The 23,935-nt window shown below is 39.6% G+C and overlaps 3 protein-coding genes across 6 annotated transcripts; 1 reads left to right on the forward strand and 2 right to left on the reverse strand.

Moving 5' to 3' along the window:
* Positions 1–711: 711 nt before the first annotated feature.
* edn3b (endothelin 3b) lies at positions 712–9,194 on the reverse strand. Of its 2 annotated transcripts, XM_046397693.1 has the most exons (5): positions 9,076–9,188; positions 8,801–8,898; positions 8,381–8,591; positions 3,846–4,004; positions 712–2,743 (listed from the first exon to the last, which is right to left on the reverse strand). In XM_046397693.1, exons 2-5 carry the CDS (start codon positions 8,868–8,870, stop codon positions 2,689–2,691), a joined length of 495 nt encoding a protein of 164 aa, XP_046253649.1. In that variant the 5' UTR covers positions 8,871–8,898; positions 9,076–9,188; the 3' UTR covers positions 712–2,688. The 2 variants fall into 2 exon arrangements, with proteins under 2 accessions (XP_046253649.1, XP_046253648.1); XM_046397692.1 differs by having other exon boundaries at positions 8,801–9,194.
* A 6,557-nt stretch (positions 9,195–15,751) lies between these two features.
* On the forward strand, positions 15,752–20,057 carry ttll9 (tubulin tyrosine ligase-like family, member 9). The gene is made up of 14 exons (XM_046397147.1): positions 15,752–15,931; positions 16,244–16,290; positions 16,378–16,470; positions 16,672–16,783; positions 16,908–17,093; positions 17,216–17,284; positions 17,392–17,479; positions 17,633–17,673; positions 17,779–17,866; positions 18,095–18,153; positions 18,294–18,490; positions 18,947–19,060; positions 19,394–19,518; positions 19,700–20,057. The coding sequence occupies exons 1-14, from the start codon at positions 15,917–15,919 to the stop codon at positions 19,768–19,770; spliced, it is 1,305 nt and encodes a 434-aa protein (XP_046253103.1). The 5' UTR covers positions 15,752–15,916; the 3' UTR covers positions 19,771–20,057.
* A 53-nt stretch (positions 20,058–20,110) lies between these two features.
* Positions 20,111–23,874, reverse strand: fam217ba (family with sequence similarity 217 member Ba). Of its 3 annotated transcripts, XM_046397142.1 has the most exons (5): positions 23,399–23,874; positions 23,190–23,289; positions 23,024–23,088; positions 21,762–22,917; positions 20,111–20,868 (listed from the first exon to the last, which is right to left on the reverse strand). In XM_046397142.1, the coding sequence occupies exons 1-5, from the start codon at positions 23,503–23,505 to the stop codon at positions 20,854–20,856; spliced, it is 1,443 nt and encodes a 480-aa protein (XP_046253098.1). In that variant the 5' UTR covers positions 23,506–23,874; the 3' UTR covers positions 20,111–20,853. The 3 variants fall into 3 exon arrangements, with proteins under 3 accessions (XP_046253098.1, XP_046253097.1, XP_046253096.1); XM_046397141.1 differs by having other exon boundaries at positions 20,111–22,917; positions 23,190–23,336; positions 23,434–23,874; XM_046397140.1 differs by having other exon boundaries at positions 20,111–22,917; positions 23,399–23,873.
* Between the last annotated feature and the right edge of the window lie 61 nt (positions 23,875–23,935).

Genomic DNA, 23,935 nt, shown 5'->3' on the forward strand with positions numbered 1-23,935 from the left:
CTGTAGTTACTCACTGAATGAGAAACTCTTCTATGTTTTGAAAACACGTAATAGCTTTTGGCTATTTAAAGTATACATTTCTCTTTCACACGCACACCAATTATAGTATGTTCTGCCATCAACATCAACACCACGACCTGCACAATTACTATTTTGTTCTGGTTGTGTTTTGTAATATTTGTTATGTTATGTAAATCCTGTTCATGTTATATAAAGTAATGATTCTTTACAGTTTTTTTGAACATCACTGTTGATTTGTAATGGTGATCCATTCATCATTTGCTTGCCAGGTTGGTGGTTTGCCAACCCAAATCATTGGTTTTTGGCAAACTGAGAATGAGACTCAACAGTTTTTCTCCAGAGCTGTTGATGCCCCAAAACATCCCAAACACAGAAATATTATATGATAATACAGGCAGAGAGTAGATATAGACACCACTACAAAGTTCTGCTGGGTCATAGGTGATGTTTGAGAAGGACTATTTTTGTATGAGCTTATACACTGTTTTTAGGAAATACTTGCATAGTACACCTTTGAAGATGGAGCGACATAATAACACTGAAATTGTCAGGAACTAAATATGTATCGGATGTCCACTTTTTGATCCAAGCTGCACCATGCACAAAAAGGCAACAATAGCAGCTACAGTTCTCTTTGTGGTATTTTTATTAAACTGCTAAGCAACATTCAATGGTTTGTGATGCATTCTTGGCAGCAAATTATACATGTAATTCTAAATATAGAAAAGAAACCTGTATTCCCATTTTAAGCCTCAAGGCACACCGGAAAGGTTGTGCCAAACAGAGTGTGTTGTCTCCTCACATTAAATTTGATCTTCATGGAAATACTCCCAGTGTAATGTAACCACACTGGCCACAAACCAAGAGACAGTAACAAATACATGTCCACTTACTCTTTCTGTTGTGCCCGTTTATTTTTGACAGTGGACCACATAATTTTCTAAACTGTTTGGTTTGTTGAAACACAATGCTCCTAGACAAAAAAAAATGACCAAAAAACCCCCCAAAAAACAAATCAGAGACAAAAAAAAAACAAAAAAAAAAAAACACTGTTCTTTTGGCAGGAGAGCTATTTCTGTTTTTGGTGGAAAATTATACAAGGTGCACACATTTTAATAAGATAAATAAGTAGATAGCTCGGAAGCAGCCAAAAGAACTATGTGACAAACTGGACAGGGACGCAGACTCATGGAGGCACAGGAGAGAGAAACCGGAAGGATTTGATTACTGATGGAAGAGCACATGTAGCCCCAAAAGGAAGGAAAAGAATCAATCAACTGAATGTTTATATAATTTTAAACTCTGATAGCAGTATAGTTTCCCAGAATTCAACATGCTTATACCACAGTCTGTTTCGAATTAGAGCTACATGGTGCATTCAGTTTTTTCTTTACTCCATAGAGTCATTGAATTAATTCACTAAGGAGTTGTAATTTGTTAAAATGTGGCTCCCAATCAAAGCCATTTAGCCTGGAAAGATAAATCTGGAATTATTTAGTATTTTCAGACACTCTCAGTGCTTTCCATCTTCCCTATCCAGCCTGTAACATTCAGTCCCTCGTCCATTTATTTCTAAGAAAATATAAATCTGTAAAAATGAGTCATAAATATATAGTTTAATCTTTTATAAAAGCTGAGTATTATCCCGAAACAGCTGGATACTTCAGTTTTTTTCACAAATGGAGCACATACTGCATTTATAGGGGACCATTTTCAGCTGGGGATTAATATACACTATACATATATATATATACTACAGTGCCTGTGTTATTTATGATGAGGGAACATGTCACCCAGTTCCACAGTGTGGTTCATTAATGTATTTTTAATAGCTCTGGGACAACAATGGACAACTATGGCACAGAGGAATAAGATATCAAGATCGAAAAAACATATTCATAATTGGTTTTGGTCTTTTCAAAATTTGTTCACAGTGAGGCACTGGGGTAAAAGCTCAAAATATGACTGATACTGTAATAACAGATTGATATATTATTGCTGAAAGAAGTGCTATGAACAAAATATGCAGGGCATGAATGCTTTCCAGACAGACTGCACATCGTCTCATACTTCAAAGCTCAGCGATATGCCCCATGAAACAGGCGCTCAAAAACTTTCCCCCTTTTTTTAATTTTTTTTTTTTTTTTTTTTTTTTTTTTGCATGTTTTGGTATTTTTTAAGGAGTGATACAAGATGGTCATGCCTTACTCCTACTTTCCATGGTCTTTCTGCTGTGTATGTCTTTGTTGTCCCTGAAAGACTGATACAAGCTTATCTCACTGTTTTGAAAGAGAGAGTCAAGTGTAATCCAACACACTGTGTTGTTTGGTGTGAAAAAAATGATCATGCTTAACAGAAGCAAGGACATTGTCTGTTATGTTATGGTGAAAATAATCCTCTTGCTACTCTCAAGAGGGAACAAAAGAGCCTCAAGGGATCTGTATCGAATTTACTGAAGAGTTCTTTAAACCGCTCAGCTTGATGGAACTTGCTCCAAGAGTTATGATGCTGAAGAATGTCGGTATTGTCAAACTCCAAAGCTCTTTTCTTGAATGTGAGTGTACATGTGGAGGCAAGAGTGCCAAAAGAAGAGTGAAGGGGCTGAAGATGATAGGAAGGTCCATTCCCTCACAGGAGAAGAGCAGAAGATGGAGAGGCATCAAACTATCATCCTGGACCGGGCACTCTGAGGAAACTCCTGATTGGCACTGTCTGCATGGGGCTTTGAAGAGAACGTTTCACGTCAAAAATGTAATATTTAAAGGCCAATCCAGTGATTAATTTCATTTCAGTAAGGGTAGAAAAATCACAAGAGACAGATTTTTTTTTAAAAAAAGTACTGATATCTCAGTAACTGGGTTTCAAGCTAACTGTATCCTTAGTACAAGGTTAAAAAATGGACTAAAAAATCAAAGAGAAATGAAGTTGTCCCCCCAATAAATCATTTCTAAATAAATTGTAAAGTGTACCTGAAAATGTGCCCATAACAGATGCTGACTCTATATTTGAAATAATTCTCATATGTACAAAACACTCTTTGAATGTATTGTTTACGCTCCTGATCTACCTTCTAATAATAAACTTTGCAAACAGCATGAAGTAATGTAGGAATGGGAGCTAAAACCAATATGTTTTCTACTTGTCTCAGCTGATTGTAAAAAGGTTACCTAATAAGCACAAACAACCATGAAAATAAAGGCCGCGGTTTGGTTTCGTCAGAGCGGCATAAATCATAAATGTCAGAAATGCATTACAGACCATAAGTACACTCCCCTAACATGACTTCCTTGGCACGACACTGATTGCTACATCAAAACAAACCCCCTACCCACCCACCCCCGAAACCCCACCGCCGAAACCCCACCGCCCAGTCCAGAGCACACTATCTTTCTCAATACACCAATAAGGTGTAATGAGATCTGGGCCCCTGATGGCATGCGACCAATAGTATGCAGACAATTGATTCAGGCCTCAGTACACCTCATCACCACAGATTGCTAAAGGTGGATTTCAAAATGATGGTGCTACGGCTGTAATTGCATTTACTTGAATATTAACAGTAACCACATAAAACAAGCGTGTTTTATTACTTGACACCAGAAAATTCATATATATATATATATATATATATATATGAAACATCTTTAGAGCAAAGCAGCATGAAACAGTGACCAAAAATGGCCACGCTTGTTGTTTCTTCTCAGCTCCTGCCATGACATTCAGTGAATTCGTTTCACTTATAATTATCTTGATGTGTTCATGTAAAATCTACACAGTAAGAAAGATCCAGTGAGTGTCCTGTTTATAGAAAGAATCAGACTGACCTTGACAGACAAAAATTATGGCACTCAGTATCTGTGTCAAGCACAGCACAAACACAGCGCTGAGTCTTTGCCTCCTTGCAGTCAGTTGTTGGTCCACCAACAGCACGTCTTATTCGCTGAGGTCCTCTGTAGCTCGACATTCCATAGGGCACAGTGCGTCTGAGAAGATAATTCAGAGGCCATCTTTTTCAGTGGTAGAAAAAATGTGAGCTATTGCACATTCCCTAACATCAAATATGAGACATATAGAGTAGTGGTTCTCCTTTAGGGGATCCCATAAAACGTATAACTGTTTTGGTCATGGATTTCATATACTTTGTGTAATAAAAAATAAAACATCCAAGAGCAAAATTCTTAGCAGATGAGAGATCATGGAACAAAATCCTATCAAATGGAGGTCTATAGACTAATTTATGTCAGTTTATGGAAAACTGACATGAAAGATTTTGAAGATCACCGATTTAGAGAGTGCTTGGTCATATTTTCCAGCAGCCCTCAAGCCAGCGGTCATATATTCCTATTTCAAATAAAATTACTAAAACCATATGTAAAAAAATATGATGCTGTAAGTCCTGCATTGAAGATGTCACTTAAGTATAACTTAAATTCTGAAAATACAAAGACATCCCATTATACAAAGTGCAAAGTGACACAGTCCAACAGTCCAAACCTTATTAAGAACAAATTAATATTATTAACTAATTAAAAGTGGCAAATCCTCACACTTGAGAAGATGAAACCATGAAATGTTTTTACATGAAAAACAACCTTTGACAATAATCAAAACTGTTGCAGATTAATCTTCTGCCAGCGTAAGTTCAGTCTTCTACGCTGAACTATTCTTAATTCTTCCTCAATTACAAGCAGATTTTGCTATGATTTTAATCAGCCACTCATTTTGTTTTTGCCAAACTTTAAAGCTGTTCTCCCCTCTGGTTCTGTCAGCTGTCATTTCAGTGTGAAGTGGTTGTGGCCCTCCTTCACCCCTTTCACCTCCAGCCCATCATATCCGGGGCCCAGACTGAGCTCATCAGAGTCCAGTCCTCATCATATCCAGATTGAACATTCTTTTCATCCCATCTCCACTGCCACCCCAACCAGTGTCTAGGTTTCCTATACTACTAGCAGCTTCTCATCCCCTCTTACAATACAATGATTTCACAATGGGACCTAATTGCCAAAGACTTTTTTTTTGTTTTTATCTTTATCATGGAAATTATTCATTCATTCAGATGAAGTCTCTCCTGACTAAGCCAATAGTTTTAGCTGTACTAAAAAGCTGTAACATTTTTGTGTGTTTTGTGTACAAAAAAAATCATTGTTTGTAAAGAACCTATTCAAAAAAGCTGTCAAATCATGGTGTGGTGTGGAGTCAAAATGAATGTCACTGAATGTCTCTGCATTTTCACACCAAGGAGTGATGGCTCTGCCTAGATTATTTTGACATAATAATCAGAAATAATATTACAGCAGTTTAGATTTCAGTGCAAAACATGAACATGAATGGAAAGTGATAAAAAAAACATGACTTTAAGAATATGTATAAAATCTCTCTTTTCTTTTAGATTATAATAAGGTTTCTGAAAAGTTGCAAACTGAATATTCTCCTATTTTACAATCTGTTATAGACTTGAAAAATGTAAATTGATCAGATTAACAAAGTCAGAGAATTCATCACTTTACACTTAAACCATCTGGATATCATTGTTGATGCTTTGAGTGTCAGGCTGGCATCACTTATCTCTCCATTTTTTTCATTCCACTCATCTTTTTTTGAACATCTGTGATGAATCTTGTAGAAAAAAAAATACGGGTGTGGTGTGGCTTTAGGAGCTATAAAACCTTAATGGGAAAAGAGGAAGGAGAAGCTGTTCTAAAACCATTTTGAGTATCCGAGTGGGATTTGTGCACATCCGGAAGGGATGTCTGGCAATTGTGGGTCTGCAGAAATTACCGAAATTAATAATTAATTTATGCATTTGGAAAGTCACAACATGATACAGAGCATATCAGTTAAAAATGTTAAAATTTGCGAGATTGTCCTTATTAGCACAAAGTAAAAGAAGGCTAGTGAGTAGATTATTGTCTGTGTTCGGCATGGTGACACTGAATATCCCTATAGTCATTTAGCCATATGTTAGCAACTGCCTTTTTAAAGACACATAAAAGCTTCACAAGTGGGTTATTTACTGACATATATCATGTTCCGGAACAAAACGTAGAAATCTCTGGCATTTGTCCTGATCATAAACCTTCTTTCAGGTTTATAATCAAAACCATTAAAAAAAAAAACCAGTGACCATGAGGCGAGGGAACCAGAAGTGCCAAAATGTTAACTCATTTCTGTCTCATTTCTGCAGTGCAAAAAGAATCAATCACATCTATTTCCTTTTGAAATAAGACATTGGTTAGCAGTAATTTACTAAATGGCTTTCCCCACAGATTATGTCGGACCGCCTTCACCTGAGCGACTAGCCTTGGTGATGTCCTACCCTCTTCCACATCATTCACCTGATCCTGCAGCCTTTCCGTTTACAAATCCAGAAATGCATGACTTTGGTGTAAAAAGCCTTTCAACTTCATCCATTTTAAATCTGAAGTGGCTGCTGTGAGTCAGAGTTAAGGAATCATAAATGGGTCTGGAACTGTTGGCGTCAGCTGGGGACTATTACCTGACTGTAGAACAACGACTATGAGAAAAGTGGAAGGAAGCTGAATAAAAGCACTTTAATTTAACCTGTAGGGAGGGAAGTCGTACGTAACCACGGCGACACCAGGAAGCTACCTAGAGTATGAGCCAATAATGAGTGGCTGTGGAGAGACGTGACGCTCTCTTGTTTTCTTTCCATACTGAGATATTATGAAACTTTGGGTGAAAAGAACCACAGCATTTATGTGGGAGTTTATCTATTATAGCAGACAGTACCCACAATGTGAGCACATAATAGCTGCTTCTATATTAACATTGTGGAATATGTTACTATCTCACCCAGTCTTTAAAATATGTCAATTTGTCCCAACTTGCTAAGCAGTAATAAAGTGTACTGTTTATCTGAAACAGCCCACAGCAGTCTTGGCCCAAGAAGACAAAGGAAGAAAGAATGCTTTCCGATTGTCTTGCCAAGAATTTTAATATGCGGTTTGGAGGTAGCAAAACAAATGCAAGAAAACAAAAAGGGTGTTGGAAAACATATTTAAAGGTATTGCTACTAATGTGCGGTATGCTCATCCACATGTTGAACACAATCTGTGCAAGCACAAACTGTGGAAAAAGTGCCAATGACTGTGATTATGCTTGACTGCTCCCTTTTCATGGTTTCTCATCACCTGCAGAGCCAGCATAACTCCTGAAGTGCAGCTGGCATACCTCTGGCCAGGACGGAGCCCTGGTCTTCTGTGACGGGAACATGACTGCGTTGGTGGTCCCAGGACCAAACCACCAAATTACTTCCAGCATCAGGAGTTACAATACCTCCACTATTTTGCCTTCTTTCCACGGCATGAGCATGGCACAAGCCAGTTCTGCCTCTTTTTTAAAGAAAAAGTCAATTAATCTAAATTATGAGTTAGTTCAAGAATCTTTTAGTGATCAGAAAACTTCAGTTGATGAAGTCTGGCCTTAATTTGAGATGACCAGAGAATTTTAATATTGGTCGGATCCATCATGAAGAAAATGAAGAGTTGGCTCAGATTCCCCCTGACCTCTTTCTGTTCAATATTCACACTGCAGATAAAAGGTAGCTCAGATGCTTGGGACCCCTGAGGCTTTGTTAGCTCATAACAGGGACGTTTCACAGTAGCCACATATATTATCACATCTTCAAGGCCATGAGTAATGATACTTTACCGCTGATTTCTGTTCATTTTTGCCCAGAGTTGAGAGTGCATAGAGAGAGGATCTAACTACGTCTGATTAGACTGTGTTTTTGGATTTTAGTGATTCTGGTGCTGTTGATGCACATGAAACATGCATGCAAATTAATATATGAATTTGATAAAGACATCAAGATAAAGATTTGGATTGTTATCTGCATTCTCCTTTCTCTTATTTGTAAAACATATTTTTTTTTCTTTCTTTTTTTTTTTACCTCAGTTTACCTCAACACAGTAACATGGACATCGATCATTCTGCATTTGATAACTCGCATGTTGAGCCACTGAGTGAGAGAGATGGCAAAACAGCTCACAACACCAGCGAGAGCACATTAGGTTCTGCAATCCGCTCCTCTGGTGTCAAAACCACTGACTTTGCTGCGCGCGTTAGCTTCGACTGAGCTTGTCATCACTTGAACCGCGATTGAGTCTTGCGCCTCAGGGCGTGACTTGCTACACTGTACTGGCTTCAGTGCTCGACTCCCATTTGAGTTGCACAAACAGGCCACATGCCGATCTGCGCTTTAAATAATCTTAATTACCCACTCTTTGTCCCTGCTCAGAACAGTCGATGATTGCACAACAACAGCACGTCTTGGCCGCATTACGATCGTGTTGGAGAGTTACAGAGATCTAACAGCACTTATCAAAGCCTGTCTTACTCAGGAGTGTTGATCCAGATGATGTCCAAGTGGCAGTAGTAGACGCACTCTTTATCCTTGTAGGAATAACACGTGCAGCGCTTGGGTCTGGACTTTGTCTCCATTGCCTCAGACAGCTGTGGACCCGCGGACATCCCGGAGTCAGACTTCCTGTTGGAGTCTGGGAGATCTGCGGGGTTGACCTCGGATATGACCAGAGCATCGAAGACACCTTGTACAAGAGACATGTTAGTAATAAGATTAGTAGCCTTAAATGGGCAGCCTCAATGGACGAACGAATGATAACATAAAAATAATAACACTGCAAACGCATTTAATTCCCACAATAACATTTATTACCACTATATTATCATTATTATTCTTATTGTTATGATTGTTTTGTTGCAAAAGTTATTTGCAGCTTTCTGACATTAAACGCACCTTGTAGGAGAATCAGTGCCAGTATTTTGAAGAGCATGATTTTCGCCAGGACGGATAATATCCTTGCCATGTCAGATATTCCCAAAATGAACCATAGCCTGATGAGGATGCAGCGCACTTGTCAAATTAATCTCCCGCCAGCATCGAGTGAAAATCCATCAACTTCAAGGTAGATGTCCGCCTGCTGCTCATCTCATATGGTCCACACGTCGGGTTCAGAAGATGTTTGTCGCGCACTTTCTTTCATACTTATAGCTTGTTGTCATAAATCCTACCTGTGTGGCGCGCAGTGAAGTGGGAGGAAACTGCGGTTTCCTTCCTACAAATTGCTCTCCAGCAAAATTCGCCTCGTAAAGGTGATCGCTTTAACAGAGTGGTGATGCTCCTCCAAGTCAGTTCGGTTTCTAAATGCCCAAATGTTCACGGGCTTTGGCTAGGTTTGGGTACACGCCCCCCCCCCTACACACCCACCCACAGCCCTGAGTCAAACGCAGCAGCACGGCAGCGTGTGTTCAGATGAACTCTCCCACTCGTGTTCCTGTTGATGCATGACATATAGGATAATGATGTCTTGGTTAAAGATCGCACAACAGATCATTCAGGAACACACTCAACATGGGCCCCTGGGCTAGTAATTATTATCTCTCATACCGCACATTAACCCAACGGTATAATGAAGGTATTTCCCCTTTTTTGTCGCTGTAATTTCCTTACGAAACAGAACCAGTTGATTGTACAGGCAGACGAACACATCTCACAATACACAGTGAATGTGGAGCAATAATTTTACAATAATATATATAATTTTAACTTCACACCTATACACTATATTTCCTAGCATGAGAGTCGGTCTAGAAAAGCCTGCCTTAAGACCAGCTGAGGTGCTGATTCTTTAACATTATTAACAAAGATATTTTTGCCTTATGCGTCTTGACAATGAAGATTCAAGGAAGATGCCTCCAGTCAGTGGTGGTGGTGCTGTGACCCGGAGGAAACACTCTCACCATCCTAACAACATGTGAAAGCGTACATCACCTCTGAGGATCTGAGTAAAGTCACTGTTCTAAAGTTTACTGGTCTAGACAAATCCTCCTCAGGGCGTCACACACACTGTTGTTTTAACATTTGCAGTAATTATGTCTGTTTTAGGGAGAGCTATAAACTACATGTGTAGTCATGTGTCGTGATGTGCTGTGTTTGAAATAGTATCATATAAAAGGAAAATGGGGTGCATAAATATCGAATAGTTTAGTATTCTCCATGGATGGTGTAACTGTTGTGATAGCAAATAGCTGTTGGAGTTGGAGTACCTCCAAATCAAGGCCTACATGTGCATGCTATTGGTGGTGGTGGTGGTGGTGGTCAGGGGTGGTCTATTTTCTCTTCAAATAGAGGAACCCCATAGGTAATTGTGTGATCTTTCGGTCTGGTCTGAAGATGAAGTTTTGCCATGCAATGTTGCTGTTGTCTCCCAACATGAAGACTGAGTCAGTGCGAGTAAAGCTGACCACTGAGAAAATGAAACACCAGAACAAATCAATTAGCCAAAAACTTCAAATGTGTTGAAATGAACTCTTGAGAATTGAAAATGTCTGTTCTGGTGTGCTCAGCAGTTGCAGATGAACTGACGGTGAACTGCAGAGTTTTGGACTATTATCTATTCTACTCTCTATCTATTCCAGTATGATGGGAAGTATGGAGGGGGAGAGAACAGCTCATCATTACAGGCAAACCACCTCATCTGTCAGACATGGGTGAGGAGGAGGAGGTCATTCTGCAGGAGGGACAACCAAGGTGTTCCACTGCATAGAGCCCAATATGTCAAACAGCGGGATGATTTAACTGACTGAGTCAGTCAACCAACTTTCAAATTTAGCATGTAGTGTGTCTTGCAATGAAGATCACACAAATAAACGGCAGTTCAGGCCTGGCATAGTATCACCAGAAGAGGTGTCTGGTGATGTTTGTGAGACTGATTTGCAACCAAATATAAAATGCCATCCAACTGTGGTGAAACAACACCCGGCCACCCAGTAATTGAATTCAGCTCCTTTTAGTTGATCCACTCTGTTAATAAAATCACTGTGAGTGTGTATGTGTTTCCAAAGTGCTGATTCTATGGAACACAGCACACACAAAGCTACATGAAGTAATAAAGGGAGCTAGATGGGAACACCTTTGGAGAAATGGTTTCTGTGGGTAGGAAAACAGAGAGAAGGGCAGCAGGAGATTTAATGAGGGTGTACCTACAGTTCTGCTCAGATCAGATCTTATGAAAACAAATATGCCTCACTGACCCTCCAATTCCAATTTCCTTTCATTTTCTGTTGCCTCCTGGGGTGATCATTACTATGAAACACCAGACTACCATAAAAGACAGAAACAGAGGAAACCTGTTAATCTCTTTAGATTTTCTGTAATGTTCTTGTCTGACTATATTGTTTTTCCATTCCCTCTGGAAATAATGAAAATCATTTTAAATGCAAGTATTTGACATAAAAGGTTGTCTTCCCTGCGGAGCTTGAACATGCCCACGCATACAGAGAAACACTGCCGGTAGGAAAACAGAAACACGCTTACGTGAAACAATACCTTCATGGGAAGACTGGGAGCTTTTATTTAGATCGAAAGACTTACAATGATTATGATCCAGGGTCTCCCATATTGTTTGCTGTGTCTCCGGGTTGTATGTTTTAACTGCCCTGGATTTGCACTTTGCAACAAAGTCAACAAGTAAACCTAGATCTGTTTGACTCATGACTGCCCTCTGGTTCCCTTCCAAATTCCCCAAGGCTAGGGTTTTGTGCCATACCCCACTTCTCTGGCACTTTCCCCAAGCTGGGAAACAGAGAAAAATTCCATATAAATGAAGACCATATTCTGTTTTCTTTCTCCTGACCAGAGTTGTGGAGACAGAATGCTATCAGAAAGCTGACTGCATGTGGTTTAGTGGTCACATGATATGTGCATGCTTCCATGGTGTCATTGTGGGGTTTTCAGTGGGAGACATCTTACAACCTGGTCTGGTGAATCTGATGTTGTAATGTGAGTTCACGATTTCAAGCATTTAGTTTATCACTTTAGCTAATACTAAAAACGCCATTAAAATGTAAATGCATGATAAAAAAATTCTATGGATGTGTTGGTTTGGCATAGCCAGTCATGGTAATAAAATGGATTGAGGTGTAAAATCTAATAATGGATCTCATTTCTACAGGTTTTTCGCAGTTTATTGTCACTGCATTATGCAACACATTTTCCTATTTAAATTGCTAACCTCATTTTCATCAGCAATTCCATTATATAAACAGTTCCCCCTGGACCTAACAAGTTTTCTGGTATTTCACAGGTCACAGTGATAATTTATCATATTTTTCCTTTTGGTTTTCCTCATGCTTTACCTCAAACTCAAACATATGTTTTCATACTAAAACACATCTATTGTATATTCACTGTGTGCCTGCCAACTGTTTGCCTAGTGTTGATTATAGCCACTCTTGATCTAAAGTAGCCAGCAGAGGGAGGCTTATTGCAGTGGAGTCAAGGCTTAACTGGGAGACAACTGGGGATGTAAAAGGTTTTAACAGGATCCCATCTGCCACTTCGTCCTGTTTAACTTGGGCTCTTTGGATGTTTTGTTTAAAAAAAATGGGTGCATGAAACCTAGGAATTTAAAGACTTTCATACCTGGAATAACTGAGATATGTAGCGGAGAAATAAGTGGGTGGAATTAACATCTCAGACGGTGCACATATGTAGGCCTATTAAAATGAGAGTGAGGGACTCATAAAACGGTTCTACACATCTGATAAAGGTAAGAAAACCAAGCACAGAAAAGAAGTGGATTTCAAGAAAAGAGGCGCTGATACATGGAAAGTTTTTTTAGTATCGACAAAAACCACACTACCTGTTCTTTAATCCCATCCTGCCCTCTTACAGACGAGAATAGGTATCCATATCAGTGGGACAGATGTTGTTTTTGTGGTATATAGAGAGATGATATGCAGGACCATCACATCACATTCATAGGTTTGATCTCAAACTATGTCATGTTCATGGTACATTACAGTGTACGGATGTCAGCTCAGACCCATTTCCCCTTTTACCTTTTAATGCTTCTACCCTTGTAGTTCCTTGACCTGAATCAGAGGCCTTTGAACAGAGAGATCTAGGACTGAGATGAACTTTCCACCAAACACAACATGATTCCAAGGTGAGGATTATTGCACTAAAGTCAGCAATATGCCTCACTTATGAGTAACAGCTGATGCCCCTGGATCACATAAATTCCCTGCTTTGTGGTCACTGCTCAGGAGTAGAAGAAGAAGAATCAACTTTATTGGCAGTATATATATTTTTACATACACACATACTGAAATTGACTTCTGCATTTATCCCATCCTTAGTTGAACACACATGCAACACCCGGCAAATTACATGCAGTGAAACACACACAGGAGCAGTGGGCAGCATCAAGCGCCCGGGGAGCATTTTAGTTTAGCCCGGGGAGTATTTTAGTTGACCAGAGTTGATGACTACCAGCCACTGGAAATTGTATGACTTTGGGATGCTTCAAGATCTAAAATGACAATCAGTAGTGTTAGAATTTAAGTTAAGATTCATACAAAAAATGAGCAACATGTTGCACACAGACATGGGTTGGTTCTCAAAAACTTTCTAACATTACATTTTCATTCCAAGATACTGGTGATCACAATTTTTTTTCCCATGTTGCATATGGACAAAGGACATAAGTGGTAAGCCAGAAATTATGAGCATAATAGGTACAGTGGCTACTAGAGACTGACATTCTGGGATGACTGCCAAACCAAAAACTGCACAGAAAAAAATGCAGCAAATTTGCCTCAAAATAAGCTTGGTGAGGGTTTGACCCCAGATTGGCTCCAGTGACTTAACACGTTACAGGGGTTAAGAAATTGAGTCTTACAGAGGCTAGACTTGGAGTGAAAAATATGCTTCAAGGACAAAACTGTTGTCTCCCATGTCTCCCAGGGATTTGTTCATGAAAACTGAAACTCTAGGCAAAAGACTAATTTTGGTTTTGATTTTGGAAGAGAGAGCAATTTGGGATAATGCAGTAATTTAACTATATTTTGTTTAAATACAAAAAGATTTGTGGGAGGGATGAAATGTTGAGTAAGCCTATCTGTGAGTAACTGAGAACTTAAAATGTATAGCTTAGATGTACAGATGACTTTGAAAACAGAATTTTCTTTGCATCTTCAAGCTGATTTAATGCAGTTTGTCACTAAGCAGATTTGGGATAACATGACATTACCTCTATATGACTATCCATATAACTATTTGGGGAATTCGTCAGCTACCAATTCCCAGCATGATAACGTTTGATTGATTGCTATAATCACATCCTTGTTTATTCAAACCAGCCATCATTAGATATGACATTCATAGCAGATTTTGAGGGGATGAATATATTTATGGCACTTTTTTCAGAACGTAAGTTAATGCTAGCCTATACATCTTCTCTGCAGCACAACATGACAAGAAGGAATGATGCTAGTGCATGGTTTTCTTGTCTGAGGCTTGTCCAAGGAAATGATATGGATGAAATTTGAAAGAAAACTGATAGCATCTTATAGCCAGCTGTTTTAGATTTGAAATATGGTATTAGCACTGCCACATATCACTGGATTTTCTGGTCTGTTCTTTCTGGTCTTCTTATTGTTAGAAACACCAAATCCCCAAATTCCTGTATGACAGTAGCTAGTAGAAAATCAGTTCTTGTAACCATTTGTTTTGCAACACTATAATAATGTAATGTAATTTCCATTGAGTAACATACAAATAAAGAACCTGACTCTATACTATGTTATTCTATACTTATCTGTTCTTATGGACACTTTGGCAGTAAGCCAAACCATACATTAATTTAAAGCCCTTTTAATAGCAGCCAGTCTGATTATTTTTTGCCAGAGTCTGATGGTTTGATTAGTGGTGGGTGGCTGAAAGAGAGAAAACAACCAAAAGGATGTCTACACATTTATTTAGTTTGGACCAGGAATCTGACAGTCAGGTGTCAAGTGTGCAATACTCACAACAAGTTACATAAAACAACATATGTAAACATGTTTATGAACAGAGTGAGTGTTATTATACCCCTGAGACAGAGGAAATTCCAAATCCTGTACTCCACCCCCTTGTCCTGCTAATTTCTTTGAGGAAAATAATACACAATCAAACAAGACAACATTGGTGTTACCTTTAGAAATATCCTAACAGTGAGTATTCTTTGTATGTACATCAGAAACAGTATCAATATTTGTGTTGATCTGACCTTTACCATCAACTGTAACTGGGGATTTGCAAGTTGTTTAAGTATTCACATTTACAAAACACTGATAAGTTAAAATCAATGAATGAATCAACATATGCTACAAAGAGAAGCACTATTATACTCGATTAGATTGGGTTTGGGCACCACCAAGTGGTAATTTAATGGTAAAGTTTATGGTAGATGGTAACTGTGATGTTCTTGCTGTTTTTGCTTCTTTATAAATGTGACGGGTGACGCTGTAAGGTAAACTCAAACTTCTGACAATCGTAATGTCAGATAGATTAAGACTAATTTTTAAAATCGTGATAAATGTCTCATAAATAATACTGAATAAACATTCATTAGCAAAGTTAAAGATACAATTTTGTCACGATTCTATAACTCATTAGAAGATTTCCACATTTTTCTTAGAAGTAAAAATACAGTAAATAATAATAATAATAACGATGACTGCGAAATTTAATTCTGCTCTTGAAATTGTGGGTGGGTTTACGTTTCTTGACTGAGACATACTGACACAGTAATCAATAATTACATTATTTAGGCCATCTGCACTCTTTCAACTGGATTTCATAATGGCATAAATTTGACATTTGGTAGATAGTAAGAGTAGTAAGTAAGAAGCTACGGAAAGCACACTGGGACATTCGTGACATGGTGGTGTGGTTACCATGGCAGCATTTGTCAAACACTGCTAGGACTAGCTAACTGCTGTTTAGATGTTACTTATTACCTACCGTACTCATATTTTAATATAGTTCGCTACCCTGAGCTTTTAATATTTTATAGTGTGCGCCACCATGTCAAAGTATAAGGTATACCGAAAGCATTGTGTGAATATTTTGTTGTCTTATAGGCTGTACTGACAAGATAACAGATGTAACTATCGTTGACGAGTTCGATTGCGTTAGCAAAATTACAACTAGCGTTGCTGCGTACAAAGTTATTGTAGATAGTTGTAATAAAGACTAGCTATTATACACATTGTTTAGGTAGTGGCAGCGGGTTGGGGTCAACTAGTTAGCTAGTAATTAGCAAACCATTGGAGTTTTTAACTTAACTTAACGTTAAGTGTGTTATAAAATAAAATTTCAGCTAAATCTTAGTTTGCTTTGCCACCTTTGCAGACATCTGGATACAAAGGTTCACATGACTTTACAAAAAGTGAGGAGCGGTGAGTGTTACTCCTCATTAGTTGCTTGTAATTGAACAATTGTTTACATGTACTGCTGACAGTGACGATATTGTAATGTTTCCTCAGGGAGGGAAGAAGTTTTGTGCGTTACAGATGTGGCCTACTCAACACCATACAGGATGTATTGCGCCTAAGACCAGGTTGGGTGGAAGTCAAAGAGTGAGTAGGATTGTCTGTTTATGATCACATCAGCTTCACTGTCATCACATATACTCAACCCTTTATGTACATTTATTATTTTGCATTTTAAAACAAACATCAAATAACCACTGTTTTTTGTTTGTTTTGTTTTGTTTTTCAATACCTGTTTCTCAGAAGAAAATCCAATGACCAAAAGTCACACTGACCTTTGTCCCACAGTGATGGAGAATGGGACTTCAATTGGTGTGATGTGGGCTGGCTGAGGGAGAATTTTGACCACTCATATATGGAGGAACATGTAAGGATAAACCACTTTCGCAACCATTATGAGGTGAGTCAGTGTCAGTCTACCATGCTTTGAGATTATAAATAGGATATTTCAACAGCAAAAATCATTCAAATCAAAGGTCATTTCAGCTAGTCTTTTTTCTGTGTATTTATGTCTTGTGTTTCAGCTGTCTCGCAAAAACCTCATGGTGAAAAACCTTAAAAGATATCGGAAAAATCTTGAAAGAGATGTTGGCCGCATGGAGGCATCCAAATGTGATTTTTTTCCCTGCACCTTTGCACTGCCCAGCGAGTATCATCTCTTTGTAGAGGAGTTCAAAAGAAGCCCTGGCAGCACCTGGATCATGAAGCCGGTTAGCCACAGATGTAATCTAGTACAATAAAATGAGCTTCAATGTTTGTTTGATCTTCAATGTCCCAGAAACAAAGGTTAAGTGGCACCACGTCATAAAAATCAACTAATGTGTTTACTTAGGTAGCAAAATCTCAAGGGAAAGGCATTTTCCTGTTCAAGAAACTGAAAGACATCATGGATTGGAAAAAGGTATTGTTTATTTATTTTGCCAAGTAGTTTGTTGTAAATTAAATGACTAAAGACAGATATTCTACATACAAACCCACATATTCAGATTGATAATTGTACTTACACAGGATGGCACCCGCTCAGAGGAGAAGGACGCAGCTCAAGTAGAAAGCTATGTGGCACAACGCTATATAGAGAACCCCTACTTAATTAATGGTAATGAACTGACCATAAAATACACTTTCATTTTAGTAAAATCATCAAATGTGATAACAAACAATTTAACAAAAGCTAATAATGGATGAGGATTCTGATAAAATCTTTATTTCCTTTATATTCAAGTACTTTTTATGTTTTTTGTCCTCACAGGCAGGAAATTTGATCTGAGGGTCTATGTGCTGGTTACATCAGTACGTACCGAACCTTGCAAATCACAGTGTTTTGTACACAGTGTAAATTTTGTTGCATGCATGAATCAGCATGCATGCATGCATGTATTTGTATTTGTGTTTCAGTATGTTCCCTTGAAGGCCTGGCTTTATCGAGATGGCTTTGCCCGCTTCTCGAGCACTCGCTTTTCCCTTAGTGCTATCGATGACAAGTGTATCCTTTTCTGGATATCATAACAGTTAGTACCAATGTGCCAGTCGTCCCTTGCCACATATGAGCCTTTATCTAGTGAAATATTCAAGCAAATTCAGTTTTAAATAGCCTGGTTTGACCCAATTTCTGAGGCTGTTGTTCCTAATTTTGTCCCTTTCATCCACTTCCCCATGGAAGGATGGATTACGTCATCAAAGTTCTAGAATTCTGCTTAGTGCTTCTTTTCAGATATGCACCTCACCAATGTGGCTGTTCAGAAAACAGCACCAGACTATGATCCTGAAAAGGTGTGTAATTCAAGAATCTCAAACAAGTTAACGGATCCAGTAGCTGTAAATTTATGTCAATTTTGAAATGAAATGAAATGTACCCCCTTTAACAAATTCTCTCTCTTTATTCCTGCATTGCTTTATTCGTCTCTACATAGGGATGCAAATGGCAGATGCAGCAGCTTCGAAGATACCTGACTGCAAAACATGGCAGAGAGACAATAGAAACTCTGTTTAAAGAGATGGATAACATATTCATCCGCAGTCTACAGAGTGTACAAAAGGTCATTATCAATGACAAACACTGCTTTGAGCTCTATGGCTATGACATACTTCTGGATCAGAACCTCAAACCGTAAGTGCTTGTCAGGCCTACATCAATGCATCCACTTGAAAACATACAATGAAGCTTGCATGCTCATGGACAAATACAGAAGAACACATGCACAGACAAGCAAACATGGCACACATCTGACTTGCCTTCCTGGGTATTTAAAAACAAAGCAGTAAATCTGCTAGTGTTAGGCCCTAGAAATTACCATGTAAGAAAACCTCATAAATCTGCACAGTATATCTCAAAATCCTGACAGGTATGCAGTAATCCTGCTGTAAATAATACACACACACACACACACACACACAAATGACAGTGCCTCTCTCAAATACAAATATTGTAACATCCATTCATTTACTTGTGCCTACCTAACAATCTTTATTGAGCTGTTTGCTGTTCCTCATGGATTGGCATAATGCTGGCTCAGAAGGCTAAGTAAATGTTTGGTGAGTGTCATCACCCTCCATCTCTTTGCAGGTGGTTGATTGAGGTGAATGCCTCTCCGTCACACACGCCAAGTAGTCGGGAGGATTACGAAATGAAGTACCGACTGCTGGAAGACACTCTGAATGTTATCGACATGGAGGGAAGGTAGAAATCTCTTTCTCATCAGCTGTAGAGGCTCTGTGTCCCTATATTTATTTTAGACACCACCACCATTTTTTATTGATCTTCACTCATCTATAGAAATTTGGAAATATAATCTTTGGAGTCCGGGTTATTGCTTATTTGAAAGTTAAGAACATCATTGGAAAGAGACACTTTTGAGATACACTTTAACAGATTGTGTCATAACAATGAACAACTAAATACCATTTTCCATGGACCCCAAAGTGAATGCTTTATACAGTAACAGATGATGAGGGTTTTTTTTCTCTCTCTGCCACACTGGTGCTGCACTCTAATTAACTGTTTTCTCATTAGGCTGACTGGCAAGGAGAAAAGGGTGGGTGGCTATGATCTCATGTGGAACGATGGGCCAGTCTACAGAGAGGATGTCAACTTAGAAACATTTGGCAGTTTATGTTTCACTGCCAATACACACTTAGGTACCTGACCATGCTGCTAATGCCAAGTTTTACAGGCAACAATTGTCCACATCTTTTAGGCATTCCAATAAAGGTGTAAATATATATAAGCAATTAAAATCACAGTATTTGATTATATGGATATTTGATAATTATTACTTTATTGGTAATTGCTGCAATATATGCCTGCTCTTTGCTGCAGGGTGTGTGAATGACAGAGAGAAGCAGCTTCGCCAGCTTCTGAAACCATTTCCAGGCCAGAAGAGGATCTAACACACTCATCATTTTTATGTTCCCACCACTAAAGCACTTGGTGTATGTCTGGGATAAGACAGGCTCCAGTGATCACAAGTAACTGTAAAATATTTGCAATTTCACATTTCACAACTCTGTGATGATTTGATCACAATCCAAGCACTTTGGTTATGTGAATATGCAAATTAAATTTCCTGAAAACTACAGCAAAACTTGTAATAGTTTAAAGACAAGTATACTAGTATACAAATGTTTTTTCTTATAAATGCAGTATTTGGCATGATTACTAACCACAAGTGTAAGTGTGAACTGTGTGTAATTTCTTCATGTATTTCTAAGAACGGCAAACAGATCAAAGTACTTTGAGTGCAAAACATTTATTTCTATGCCTTACAAATACTTGCATCCAACATTGAGAAAATACCACAATCTTTCTGCGTGCGTGTCAACATAATGTACACATTTAAAATAATATTGCCCCTCCTGGCCCCTTATCTATGGCTTTGATACTTTACATGAATAAAGAGGTGCAATCGGAATACGGATCACATTATTTACATTGAAGTAGTGGTAAATCACAACAGATAAGACACTCTAATGTAAACAGTGTTCTAAAGACTTCAAGTATGCAGTGGGATATGAGGATATGTATATCACCATGGTACAGCCTAACCACTATGATGTGTAGAAGTTCCACTGAATCCTAGTTTTGACCAATGGTACCACACACTAGACACTAAGTTACATTCAGCTCTTTTACTAAATATTTTGTTTTTGTGCATGATGATGTAAACATAATGAAAATTAATGAATACAAGTCAACCACAACACTTTTCATAAATATAACTATGGTATATAAAATTTGGAAAAATATGCATTTACATTCGTAGCAAACATTACACTGTCTTCAATGACAGAAACAGCTCAGCTCTATGCAAAATACAATATACGTATTCAAGCGGTTCGAACATGAAAAGCCCTTGAAACCAAAAATGCAATACCATTGCACAGATATATCTGAAACAAATTACATTACTGCTGCACCACCACTTGTTGCGCCTCCTTCTTTTCAACCCAATATGCTTCAACTGAACATATGTCCTAAAACATGAGGCACTAAAGAAAAGACAAAAAGCAACAACAAGTAAAGTAAGAGCAATGAAAATAAATACATTCCAACATCAAAAACTCCACTAGTCACAGATATGGTTGTACTCGATGACTGAAATGTAATACTCTGTGTTTAAATTCACTATGGATTGCTTATGCTGAAAGCCGGCCAGTGGCAGAGTAGTTGCTTATTTTATGCCTATTTCAACATTACTAGCACACTCAGAGATGACTGCGCAGTGCAAAAGAGTTTAGTTTACACAGGAGCTATCCTGAATCCTACTAGTGTTTAAGGTCATAATGAGCCTTCTGTCAAAAGACAGTTCAACATTATGACTGTATATATACATCTGGAATGAAATATTGTATGTATTTAGAATTCTGCTCTGTGTCATATTATGTTGCGAAATGATTGCTGTTTTATCTCTATTCTAGCTGCTCAACCTCTTAGTTAGTTTTGACCTTTTGAAGGCTGTACATGACTGATTTACCTAGACTGCTGTACAACAGTTACAACATGTTAGTATTACACAGATTACACAGAAAGCAAGCATAGGTTCAAGCTCCTGTACCAAGTAACTAGTAAAGTAAAGCACTATACTGTAGGTCTTTAGGGGTTACTTTGCAACAAAGTGCACATTTTTTGTTTTGCCATTCTGCTTACTACTAAGCGGTGCTTTGGAGAGAGACGGTGGCTCTTTAGCAGCTCTTTTCATTGCAGTTTTAGAGGTCTGACCTCCTGCCTCGGTCCTCTGCCAGTCCTTTTCTGCTCTTTTGGAGGTGAGGACCTCTCTCTTACTTGCAGCAACAACACGTTTCTCTGAACTAGCTGCCTTATAGCCACCAGGCTCCTTTTTTACATCTGTCTCAGAGTTAGCTCTGACACGGCTTTTTCTCACCTGACCTCTGCTGTTCAGATTAGTTCCAGATTCCTGGGGTTGTTTACGAGCATTGCCTGCAGCCTGCATGTGCTTGATATGACTCCTGCCAGTTGAAGGACTAACTGGGGTCTGGGCTCCACCTCCTCCTCCACCGCCTTGACCTCCTGGGCTTCTGCCTTCAGTGGAAGTTGCCCGGGTCTCACTGCTGCTCCTCTTTGCTGGTACCCCAGGCCTGGCCTTGCGCTCAAGCAGTGGGCTGAGACGCGAATGCCGCTGGTAGGCATAGGCTGAGCAGCTTCCATTGCACAATGGGTAGCGAATGTGACAGTGAGGGCAAACTGGGAAGCGGGAGTGCTGGTGCTGGGCTGAGGCAGGTGATGGAGGGTTGTTGACAGGTGTAAATGGGAATGCTCGCTGAGTGTGCCGCAGCCCCTTGGGGGAGTTGAGTCGGGATGGTGGTGCTGTGTGAGGCCTTGGCGGGTGAGCAGTGGTGGCAGATGGGAATCCCTGAGGCCTTGGACGGCTCCCAGGCGGTCGGCTGCTTTCTGCTTGCACCGTTTGGATCTGAAGCCACTCCAGCTGCAGTAGCCTCTCCAGGTACTTTTCTAAGGGTCCCACAGGCTTGGGCCGGGGAGCTCCACGGCCCTCTGTGTGAAGGAACACTGCCAGCTGTCTCAGGCTCCAGCTGTTGAAGGGCGGAGGCAGAAAATCTGAGTAACTGTAGATGGGTTTTTCACCCTCACCTTCATCGCCCACCGTCCCACGGGGTCCGGGGAAGTCTGGAGGAAAGTCACTGGTGTTGATGACCTCAGCCCGAAGGTTGAGGTGAGGAGGGGTGCAGGGTGTACAGGGAGAAGGCAGTACGGGCAGTCTCTCAGAGTCTGACAGATCACTGGCACTGTCGGTGTCAACATCCTTCTGGTTGTAGTGCTGCTGTAGTGCCTCTGGGGTGGGGACTGGGGAATGTGTTAGGGGGTGTGCTGGCATGTGACGAAGCCCTGATATTGGGGAGAGAGGCAGGGAGAGTGCACGCCGATTTTTCCCCATTGCCCCACGATTTTGGTGGAGCTCACTGGTGCATTTGGACATCCACTGACTTTCGCATTTCTCCTCTTTCCTGTGAACAGATAAGTGCTTGCGGAGTTGAGGTCTCATATCTCCTGCTTCTTCAGGGCTGCAAAGAGACAGACGAGACTAAGGAAAATCTGTTGGGGATTTAGGGATTTACTGTATCTGAAGCAAAGTATTCAGTAAGACTACAAACCCCTCTCCACACATACCTGGATAGTTTGCTTGTATTCCGTGTAGTGCCAGATTTGACCCTACCACTCTTTGACTGTGCACCCTGAAAACCATTCATTGTGGAAATTCTTTGATTATTACTGCAACAGTAAATTTCCTTCAATCTATCTCGCAAAGGACATCAAAGCCAAAACACTCACTCACCCTCTGCACTGCTGTAAGTGTGTCCTTTTCCTGACCTGGTCCTGGGAGGCCATTTTTCATTTGGCCCACTGCTTTCTTCATCTTGTTACCTTTCTTTGAACTGTGGAAACATGATAGTGGTGCGTCAGGCTCGCCTCTAACCTATGTCTGGGACAAAACATGGTAAGTTTAATTTTGTCTTAGAAGTGACAGTGTATAATGAGGCCTACCTGGTTACTGGTGCGCTATTTTCAGTATTTTTTACCCGAATCTTCTCTTTGGAGACGACGCGTTTCAGTGTCGTGGATGCTGTGCGTTCCTGCATGATGGGCCCCATGCTGCAGGTCGCCAGAGGGGATGTTGTTTTAAGTCCAGCACAACCAAATGATGCGGTAGCTAAAGAACCCAACCAACATCTGGGAACAGATAATCTATTCTGAGAATCAGACTAAAAACACCCATTTTGGCAAAAGTACTGCAATGCATCATGCGCAGATGTCGACAATCGTTTCTCCGCCGCAGGTTAAACTCCTTCTCTTTGTCGTCGACTCGCCTCTCTGTTGAATAACAATTCAACGATTATTTTTAAAGAATTAGAGACAGCACACGTATCGTTTTTTCGACTGTCATCATCCTCGTCATTAAAAATGTAAGACGGGCAAACGGCGCATACGCTTTGTTTGGCTCCCAGTCAGATAGGTTTGTTTACCTGGTGCTGACTGGCTCGCAGCTTGTGTCGAAGTGGGCATGCGCGGTGCAACATGGGA

The sequence above is a fragment of the Scatophagus argus genome, chromosome 8, assembly GCF_020382885.2.
Source record: "Scatophagus argus isolate fScaArg1 chromosome 8, fScaArg1.pri, whole genome shotgun sequence".
NCBI lineage: Eukaryota > Metazoa > Chordata > Actinopteri > Scatophagidae > Scatophagus > Scatophagus argus.